At 61.3% G+C, this 10,228-nt stretch overlaps 2 protein-coding genes across 2 annotated transcripts in view; one reads left to right on the forward strand and one right to left on the reverse strand.

Moving 5' to 3' along the window:
* Positions 1-2,843, reverse strand: part of LOC102853808 (galactoside 2-alpha-L-fucosyltransferase 2-like) — a 6,839-nt gene extending 3,996 nt beyond the window's left edge. The window contains exons 1-3 of the mRNA XM_006897327.1: positions 2,693-2,843; positions 2,043-2,320; positions 1,843-1,936 (exon numbers count right to left, since the gene is read on the reverse strand). Of these exons, the coding sequence (XP_006897389.1) occupies positions 1,843-1,936; positions 2,043-2,320; positions 2,693-2,843 (523 nt within the window). The remainder of the gene's footprint in view (positions 1-1,842; positions 1,937-2,042; positions 2,321-2,692) is intronic.
* A 1,102-nt stretch (positions 2,844-3,945) lies between these two features.
* NTN5 (netrin 5) lies at positions 3,946-9,682 on the forward strand. Its single transcript, XM_006897328.1, has 6 exons — positions 3,946-4,573; positions 7,062-7,250; positions 7,483-7,632; positions 7,901-7,954; positions 8,162-8,242; positions 9,318-9,682. Exons 1-6 carry the CDS (start codon positions 3,946-3,948, stop codon positions 9,680-9,682), a joined length of 1,467 nt encoding a protein of 488 aa, XP_006897390.1.
* The last annotated feature ends 546 nt before the right edge of the window (positions 9,683-10,228 follow it).

A 10,228-nucleotide genomic window follows, 5' to 3' on the forward strand; every position in this document is an offset into this window, starting at 1 on the left:
GCGCTGCAGCCCAGCACAGCCACCGGCTCACATCGGCTTATTCCCAGGCGGGGAGAAAACCCATTACGGTCCACGGCACCGAGGAGCTGCCTTTGCGGGCTGCCTGGCCGTAACTGTCCAGGGACAGAAAGCCAGCCTTAGTGGGGTGGACATCGGCCTTCCAGTGAGCATCCAAGTGCTTAAACAGTGCGTCACCAGGGGCCCAGGGAAGCGCCGGTGGCCTAGTGGTAAAAAGCTGCACTGCAATGCCCAAAGGCGGAAGGTTCGAATCCACAAGCCACTTTATGGGAGAAAGATGGGCAGTCTCCTTGTGTCTGATCTGCTGTCTCTGAAAACCCGCTGGAGGGTCAGCTGTGGGTTGGTTCTGACTTGGTGGTGACAACCACCACCACCTGGGAGGCAGTAAGAAAAATTTTCTTTTTTAAAAAAAGAATAATGCAGCCCGAGACCTAAGCCCTCCTCTAGACAGGTCGGTGGCCGAGCCTTCTGCAGTCAGAGCTCTTGTCCTGTGGCTACATATCCACCTGCCTTTCAGGTCTCAGCAAACACCACCCCCCCCCAGTCAGGGAGGGTCCCTGGCCCACGCCCATCTGAACCTGCAGAAACCCATTCTCCCGTCTTCCTGTCTGATTCTGGAACCTCTCAGAACACAGGTATTTATTTTGTCTCCCCTGGACGGTGATGGACAGTGAATCTGGCAGGGATGGGGATTTGTATCCACTGGTGTCCTGTCGGATCCCGCTCACGTGGACACACCAGGAGAGGGTGGGAGCGCCCCAGGGCTTCCGGGGGCTGCCACGTGGGCTCCAAACCCCAGATCCACCCCGGTGCCAACAGGATCCCTTTGTCTACACACATCAGAACGTATCACAACACTGTCGCTCATAACCTGGAGGGTCTGTTTGGTCCTGGCTGCCCCCACATCCAACATGCCCCTCTCTGATATGGGGGTCTCTCCACCCCAAACCTTTTTCTTTTCAAGCTCCCTCCTTCTGACGCCTGGAGGAACTTCCTGACCAGCTCACTGTCTTCTTTCTAATCTGGTGGGTGTGCCACGGCGCCCCGGGCTCCACTGAGGTGGGTTTCCCAACCCCCTGACCCACATCCTGACGATCCTGGCTGCGTTCCCCGCCCCCAGGCACCACACAGTGGCTTGCTCCCCCCACCCCCCAAGCATTGGCCCAGCAGGGGCGGCTGCAGATCCTGGGGCCACTCTGCGGCTAGCAAGCAGGGCTGGCGGGCTCCCCAGGCACTTTCTGTCCTCAGCGGGAAGTAATTGGAAACATTATTTTTTCTATTCGGAATCACTCCGACGTGTAATAGAGTTGACAGCAGCATTTGCATGAAATTTCATGATTAAAGCAAGGGGGCTCTGCAGAAAACTGGCCTGTTGGGAGGCTGGTGGAGCTCAGTGCCCCTTCGTTCCTGGGGGGGGTCCCCTGCTGTCTCCCTCCAGAGCCAGGGAGTTCCCACTGCCTCCACCTGAGTCCCAGCCCGCATCCCCATTTTGTGAAGATTTCTCAGCAGGTCTGCTCTGTGTACAGACTTTTAGGGCTGAAGAGCATCTGACCTTTAACTCATTTAACCCTCAGCTGACAGAGGGTTCCAGAGGGAAGAAGGGGCTGGCTTGGGGTCACCCAGTCAGGGGCAGGGGCCGAGCTGAACTCTGGACGAAGACATCTCATCACAGCATGAAGGGCAGCCCCCGCCCTGAGCCCTGAGTGAGCAGAGGCTCGGCCACCACGTGGCGGGGAACCTACCCTGAGCGCGCCTGGAGTCGGCTGGCTGGAGGTGAGTGAGGTGGGGACCCTACTTGGACACCCCACCCTGCTGCCGTCTTACCTGCGGTGAACCTCCGGGACCATCCTGCTGGGGGCTGTCCAGCTGGGGCCTCCATATGGTTGTGATGGCACAGAGCTGGGGGTGGCCGGGATCCCTGCAGGGAGAGGGAGATAGGGGCGCGGTTCTGGATTCCCCCACCAGCCTGGAGCCTGAGGACACTGTTCATTGTCACTGCTGGCCAGCGGAGCCACTGCCGGCACCCAGCCCGCCCGGAGGGAGCTGAGGCCGCGATCGGAGGACCCAGGAGACTCTTCCGGGGCACAGGTTTGGCCAGTCAGGGGCCTAGAGTCCCCAAGAATGGAGAAGGAGGCAAAGAGCCAGGGAAAGGCAGCCTGGGGCCCAGGTGGATCCAACAAGACCCACGTCCCGGGACCTGAATGAGGGGCCAGCAGGAGGGGGAAGGAGGCGGGGGCTGCAGATGAACACCCCGGCTCCTCGGTGGGTCCCAGAAGGACTGCAAGACTGGCAGGCCGCTTCTCTGAGGCACCAAGGGCCAGAAAGTGGTACCCCTGAATTCCAGGGACAAGAGGGGGCCAGCTTCTCCAGAGGCCGAGGGCAAATGACTGTGAGAACCAAGATGGCGCCAGGTTCCTGAGGGGTGGGGGCTGGATGTGTGCAGGTTGACAGAGGCCCAGACAGATCTTCCAGGAGAGGTGTCACCCCCTGGCCTGGGGAGTCTCTCCCAACACCTCCAGACTCCAGCCTGGGCTCTCATTCACAGAATGAGGTACTCTGAAGCCCCAAACTTGAATGCATTCATGGGGCCCCACTGGCCTTATATAGGGCGAGCTTGGGGAGTTCATGGCTGAGTGTTTGGGGGTCTAGACCGGCCCCTGGTCCCTGGCCCCACCCATTTCTTTCGACATCTGTTCCCCCATCTGCTCTGGGGACGGGGGAATGGTGGTGGAGAAGGCCCAGCACCCTGAGGCCGAGGATGGGAGTGGGGGCTGAATGACACAGTCAGAGACCCAGCCCAGGGACTGGGGGGTGGCCCCCACCATCCTGACCCCACTGGATGGCCGGCCCACACGCCAGCCTGAGGGCTTTGCATTGGGTGGGAAAGAAAGGGTTAAGGGTAGAGGTGGGTGGCAGGGGGGCTCAGGGGGCCAGGGCTGTTTGGCGATAATCCCCCCTCCGTGCCCAGGGTGTGGAGAACACGGTTAGGGCCCCACGTGGGAAAGGGCACCGCTCTGATCCCAGTGGCCAAACATGCAGCCTCTGCTTCTAAGACGAGCTTGTCCATTCCGCCTGTCCTGTGGACCCCCACCCTGTCCCTACCTGCTGTGACCCCCACCCCAGCCCTCCCTCCTGTGGACCCCCACCCCACGCCCTTCATCTGCCTGGCCCCCAGCTCTGGGTCGGACCCCCACCCTGTCCCTTCCTGTCCTCCCCCGAGCCTCCACCCCACCACTTTGGACCCCCATTCAGCCCCTTCTGGCGCTCCCCCGGCACCCCCCACCCCGAGCCTGCCTCCTGTGGACCCCCTTGCCCCCCATCTTGTGGACATCCACCCTACCCTTCCGTCCTGTAGACCCCCACACTCCCCTCCTCCTGTGGACCCCCACCCTGTCCCTACCTGCTGTGACCCCCACCCCAACCCTCCCTCCTGTGGACCCCCTCCCCACGCCCTTCATCTGCCTGGCCCCCAGCTCTGGGTCTTAGGTCCCCCCAGTCCCTGTGGGCCCTGGCTCCCAGTCTTCCTCCGTTTTGCCCCCAGCCCTCCTCTCTTCCCTCTGTCGTGGGCGCGGCCCCATATTCCTTTCCATCTCTTTGTTTCGGTCTCTCTGAGCTTCCATCTGTCTCTGCCCCCCTCTCCCCAGGGCCCCGGCCCCCTCGACACTAGCAGAGAGCTCTGGGGTGTTAAGCTACAGATTAGTTCAGGCAAAATTCTCGATTTTGCTTGCGTTCTTTCCCCTTTGGGTTATGTAAACAGTAATTCTCCCCAGATGGAACTACTTTCCTCGCTTACAAGCAGCCGGGGAGGGGGCTCCACAGGGCCAGGGCTGGGAACATCGGGGTTCCCCTGACAGCTTTGCGGAGCTGGCCAATGCTGCTGAGAGGACCCCACTGTCTCTTCTTCCCTCAGGTGTTGGCTCGGCCACCATGCCCGTGACCTTTGCCCTCATGCTCCTCCTGAGTCAGGCCACCACCTCTGATCCATGCTACGACCCAGGCGGCCGCCCCCGTTTCTGCCTCCCACCAGTAACCCGGCTGGCTGGCATGACGACTGCCTGCCCCCAGGCCTGTGCCCTGTCCCCAGGAGCTGACCTCCGGACCCCCTGCAACGGCAGCCTGGCCTTGGCCCTGGGCAGCCCCTTCCTCCTCACATCTGTCAGCCTGCGGTTCTGTACCCCGGGCCCCCCAGCCCTGGTCCTGTCTGCATCCTGGGCTGAGGGGGGTCCCTGGAGGCCCTTGTGGCGTCGAGCCGCCTGGTCTGGGGCCCTGGGGGGCCCTGATCGGGTGACTTTCCGCATGTCGCCAGGCCCCAAGGCCAGCGTGGTGGCCAGCCACCTCCTCATCCAGCTTGGGGGCCGGGCAGGCCTGGCCGCTGCTGGAGTGCGAGGCCGCTGCCAGTGTCACGGCCACGCTGCCCGCTGTGCCACCCGCGCCCGGCCCCCGCGCTGCCGCTGCCGCCACCACACCACCGGCCCTGGGTGCGAGAGCTGCCGCCCGTCCCACCGCGACTGGCCCTGGCGGCCCGCCACGCCCCGGCACCCCCACCCCTGCCTGCGTGAGTGCTGCCCCTCCCACCCTCCAGGGGTCCCTCCACCTCTCAACCCCAAGGGGCCAGGCCATCTCTTCACCCCCTGGGACCTCTGGCTCCGTATTCTCGGGCCCAGCCACCTCTCCAACCCCTCACGCTTCACCCGCTACCACCTGCCCACCCTGCATTCCCGCAAGGGGCTGGTCCTCCAGGGCCGCTCTCTGCCAGGGCGCGGGATCTGGGCCTTCCCCGCGAGCTACAAAAGGTCACGAGGATGCTTGGTTGCTAACGGAAAGGCTGAAAGGTTAGGGACACTCAGAAGAAAGGCCTGGCAAACTACTTCTGAAAAACCATCTGAAGCCCCATCTAACTGGACCCACACGAGGCAGCCAGTGAGAAGGACCCCTGGAGCCCCATCCTACTGGGCGCACCAGAGGCAGCCAGTCAGAAACACCCCCCAGCTCTGTCCCACTGAGCACACATGAGGCGGCCAGTCAGAAGACCCCCCAGCCCCATCTTACTGAACCCACACAGGCATCCAGTCAGAAGTACCCCCCCCCAGGTCTGTCCTACCAGGCGCAAGGCAGCCTTGTTCCCCCTAGTCCCATGGTTTCCAAGGCTGGAAACCTTTATGGAATCAGACTCCCCACATCTTTCTCCCACAATGAGGCTGGTGCATTCAAACCACCAACCTTGAGGTTAGCAGTCGAGGGCTTACCCACTACACCACCAGGGCTCCTTACCGAAATGCACAGACACATGAGGGCAGGCATGAAGACGGGGACACGGATAGCTCCCCCGGGCCTGTCTGTCCTCCAGCTCTCCAGATGGGGGCCGTGCACCAGTGCAAGGCCCACCCCTCTCCTCATCCCACCTTGGGGCTCCCTGCCAGCCTCCTGACCCCTCCGCCCCTTGGTTCCCACCTGCCCCACCTCACAGCTGGAACCTGTGGCCTGCCTACCCCCCTCCCGCCAGACAGGTCACCCACACAGCACAGGGAGGAGGGTACACTCACGTGGCCAGGCGGTGAGGCAGGGGTCATGCTGGGCCTGGGTGGGTCCAGGGAGCCGGGAAGCTGCCTTTCAGAAGGTCACCACAGCCCCCTAGGCTGCACTGGGCACTGTCCCCTGAGGTCGAATCTGGGGACAAAGTGTGATTGATGGTGAAGGGTTGGGTCATCTCAGTTGTGCAGAGCGGGTGGAGGTGACCACCTGGAGTCAGAAAGAGCCCCCGGGCCAGCTCTGTCCTGGACAATCTGAACTGTCCCACCAAAACTCAGAGATGGGACACTGGCACCCTCCAGGACAGGAACACACCAAGACTGGGGACGGGAGGGGGGCTTAAGTGTCCTAAAGACCCCACCAGACCCAAGGTGACCTGCCAGCCTCAGAAAACTTCAGGAGCTGATAACACCTCAAACTCCATCCCCACAAAGTGCACCCCCAAAGACTGCACGGAGCCTGGACACTACGTGGCAAAGGCCCAGTGGTCAGGGCCAGGGGGCCAGCAATTCTGAGAATCCGTCTCCCCGTCATTCTGAGCCCCTGCCTCCCAGATCCCAGAACAGTCTTGGAAAATGCACACGTGAAAGGCTTCTCACCAAGCTGGGGGAGCACGTGGCGGTGCACGCGTGCGCTGCTGTGCCTCAGTTCCTGAATCTGTACAATGGGGATGAGAGCATAAGCTCACACAGCAGGTGACCTCAGAGTCCTCCGTGGGGGATTCTCTACCTGCGGGAGCCTTGCTCAGTGCTGGGCCTGGGGAGAATGCCTCTTTTTTTTAAATTTTTATTGTTTTGTGTGTGTGTACCATCACATCGGATCTGACTGGTACAGGAGGAGATTGCCCCTCCTTCTCCAGCAGAGCATCTGGTGGATTCAAACCGTGCACCTCTGGGACTGCAGCGCAGCTTCTTGCCACTAGGCCACCAGAGCTCACCAGGAGAATGCTTTTAATCTGCTTTATCTCATTGAACCCTCAGGAGGGTCTGGTGAGCACTGTGGTTTAACACTGCGCTGGTAGCGGGGGAAGGTCGCCAGCAGCTCACGTCACCAGCGGTTTGACCCCACCACAGCCCTCCGGGAGGAGGATGGGGCAGCCTCCGCGGCCCAGTGCGCTGCCCTGCCCTGTCTCGGGGCTGCCTGAGTGGACACTGACCTGAGGGTGGTGTTTGTGGTTGTGGTTGATCCTTCTGAAGCAGATACCCTGATACCCGCTTACAGAAAAGCAAACGACTACAGACACATGAGCAGGGCTCCCACTGGCCGGCCAGGCGCCCTGGACCCTAGTCCCCGACATGTTCCCCTCAGGGCCACTCGGAAGATCCCCAAGGGCCCTCAGACTTATCTAGTCCAGTGCAACCACGTTAAAGATGAAAATTAAAAGGTTCAGGCTCCAAGTTTATCCAGGCAACTACTTTCCCTTTGTTTCCTTTCCTGGGAGAAGGCTGGGGACTGGGGGCGGGGGTGAGGAAGGAAGGTCCACCTGACCCGCCTCTGCCCACTCTCGCTCCCAGCCTGCTCCTGTAACCAGCATGCCCGCCGCTGCCGCTTCAACGCCGAGCTATTCAGGCTGTCAGGGGGCCAGAGCGGGGGCATCTGTGAGCGGTGCCGTCACCACACTGCCGGGAGGCACTGCCACTACTGTCAGCCGGGGTTCTGGAGGGACCCCGCTGAGCCACTCACCAGCCGCAAAGCTTGCCGGGGTAAGTGTGGCCTGGAGCCAGTCTGAGTGGGACAGGAGGGGCACTGGACAATTAGGGCTGAGGGAGGGAGGAGGGGCTGGGGCTGAACCCCTGGGGCTGAGGGGCTGAACACCTAGGCCTGAGGGAGGATCTGGGGGCTGAACCCCTGGGCCTGAGGGAAGAGGGGGTTGGAGGTTGAGAGGGAACTTCTGGATGCAGACGCCCCACACCCCCAGCTCCTCTCCTCGTGTAGCCTGCCAGTGCCACCCTATTGGGGCGACAGGTGGCGCCTGTAACCAGACCAGTGGGCAGTGCTCCTGCAAACTGGGTGTCACCGGCATCAGGTGCAACCGCTGTGGCCCTGGCTATCAGCAGAGCCGCTCCCCCAGGATGCCCTGCCAGCGTGAGTCCTGAGGGGCAAGGGGGGGCCCCGAGAGAGAGAGAGAGAGAGAGAGAGAGAGAGAGAGAGAGAGAGAGAGAGTGTGTGTGTGTGTGTGTGTGTGTGTGTGTGTGTGGGTGGTGGGAGGGAGACATGCTCCAGGGCCTGAAGGCTGAACTCAGGGTACTCAGGAGGGAGGGGTCTGGAATTCTATCTAGAGTTCACAGGGGATAGGGGTGAGGACCAAGAGCCCCCTAAAATACTCCTTGGTTTTTCCCTTCCTCGTTCTCAGGAATTCCCGAGCCAACTAGCACTCTGATCACCACCCCCAGTGCATATGGCTCTGGTAAGATGGGCTGGGGGGGGGGGGCTGGCCTCGGGCACCAAAAGGGGTTCAGCCCGAGTGGGCCCCCAGGATGTGGCTGGAGAATGGCCACTGAGCCCTGTCCCAGTCTTCGCGGGTGCAGCTCCCCTTCCAGAGCGAACGGGGTGGGGGCAGCACCCTGCGGTCCGGGCCTCGGGTGCCCACTGCAGACGGCCTGGCCCTCCGCAGACCCTCAGTGCCGAAACTACTGCAACACCTCAGACACCAGGGTGCACATGAGCCTTCGGAGGTACTGCCAGCAGGACTACGGTGAGCGCTGGGGAGAAGCCGGAGGCTGGACGTGTCCCCTGGAAAAGTCTCTCCAAGCCGCCCCTTCTCTGCTTTGCATCTCATCTTAAAGGGGGAAGGGGTGTTGGATTCTAGAAGGCTCTTCCTGACTTATAGGGGCTGATGGGCCAAGTGGGGAGGGGTGTAGCCTACCTTCCTGGGTCTCCTCACCTTATTTCTCAGGCCGGCAGAGCTGCCTTGTCTCCTTCAGCCTGACATCTGTGAGGGTGGGGGACCCCTGGGAACAGGAGAGAGGGGGGAAAACTGGTTGAACTGGTTGACTGCAATAGGATCTTGTTCTTTCCTGCGAACCTTGTGTGCCCGTCTCAGGGCTTAGTTTTCTGAGCCTCATCATCGTCAGATACTCAATCCTGGCGCACCCCACTAGCGACCCTGGGAACTCTGACCTCAGCTAGCTCCCTCAGACACCCTAGCGCTCCACTTAACCCACACATCTAACAGACTAGCCTCTGTGGGTTCCCTCAGTGGAGGAGAACCCCAGATTCCTCCTCCCTCATCTGACCTCCTGAGGCCTAGAAAGAGGCTTTCGCCCTCCACTCACCCAGGAGCAGAGCCAGCCTCCCCCCATCCATCCGCTCCAATACCACCTGACCTGCCACCGGAATCAACCAGCCAGCCACATTCGTATGACCTTCACCTCTAGGGTTGAGACCTCCCTCCTGCTTCCCCAGATTCACCCTCTCTCCTGGAACCCTGCCTCTGGTAATTCTATCCTTTTCTTCTCCCCAGAACCCCACCTCTGGTAACTCTGCTCTTTCCCCAAATACCACCCCCACCTCTGACCTCACTGTGAGTGATCCATCCATGTCCCCACCAGTTTCATTGTCACCACCCTTAATTCTGGGGTCGGTTGGCTGTCAGGACTCCCCAGTCCTGGGGAGACACACCTACATGCAATATAAAGTCCTCTGTCACCCTCAGGGTCACCCCCTATCTTGAACTTTCAGAAGCCCCATGGTAAGTTTTCCAGTGGCCCTCAAGGCTCCTCTCCACCAAGACTGGGCAGCCTGGGCCTAACACCGCCCTCTCCCTGCAGTGCTCCACGCGCATGTGCTGGCCATCGAGGCGGCCGGCTCAGTGTGGTGGCGGCTGGACGTGCGCATCGTGGCCGTGTACAAGCAACGAGCACGCCCGGTGCCCCGCGGCGGCCAGGACGCCTGGGTGCCTCGCGCCGACCTGGCCTGCGGCTGCCTGCGCCTGCGCCCCGGGACTGGCTACCTGCTGCTGGGCAGCGCGGCCAGCGGCCCGGACCCCGCGCGCCTGGTCCTCGACCGCCACGGCCTCGCGCTGCCCTGGAGGCCGCGCTGGGCCCGGCCGCTGCGGAGGCTGCAGGAGGAAGAGCGCGCGGGAGGCTGCCGCCGTCTGCAGCCATCTACACCCGGCCCCGCGGCGGAGCAGTAGAGCCCCCCACTCACCCCCCAGCCCCCGCCCCGGAAGTGGCCTTGAACGAACAAGAGACCGTGAACTTTACCTCGGACCTCGAAGGCGCGTCCTTAAGAGAACAGCCAATCAGACGCAGCAGATGCCCTGACGTCACGCAGCGTGCGCCAACACCTCTCAGGCATGCGCACGGAGGGCGGCAAACAGCGTGTGGATTCAGCCGCCCTTCGCTTGATCTGTGATTTGAGCAGCTCTTTTTTTAAAATAAAGTCTTGCTCTGTGGAAATTCGTCTCTAAGCTCATGGTCGGTTCTAGTGGGTCTCTAATCGCAAAGGGACAAGCCTTGTGGAAATCTGGGGCATCGAAGGACGGATAATTGCGCTCTGATAAAATGGCCAATCTGATGAATGCGTTGCTATTACGTCACGGGGAGCTAGTCACGCTTTGATTGGCTGAACTTACTGGTTCAGGGTCAGGAAGAGGCTGAACGAATAATAATAATAAGAGACAAGACTAAAGTTCTCAATTTAGAAATCAGTGCTTTCTGATGGGTCTCAGGATAATCTC

The sequence above is a fragment of the Elephantulus edwardii genome, unplaced genomic scaffold (assembly GCF_000299155.1).
Source record: "Elephantulus edwardii isolate Elephantulus edwardi_28Jun2011 unplaced genomic scaffold, EleEdw1.0 scaffold00208, whole genome shotgun sequence".
NCBI classification, from domain to species: domain Eukaryota; kingdom Metazoa; phylum Chordata; class Mammalia; order Macroscelidea; family Macroscelididae; genus Elephantulus; species Elephantulus edwardii.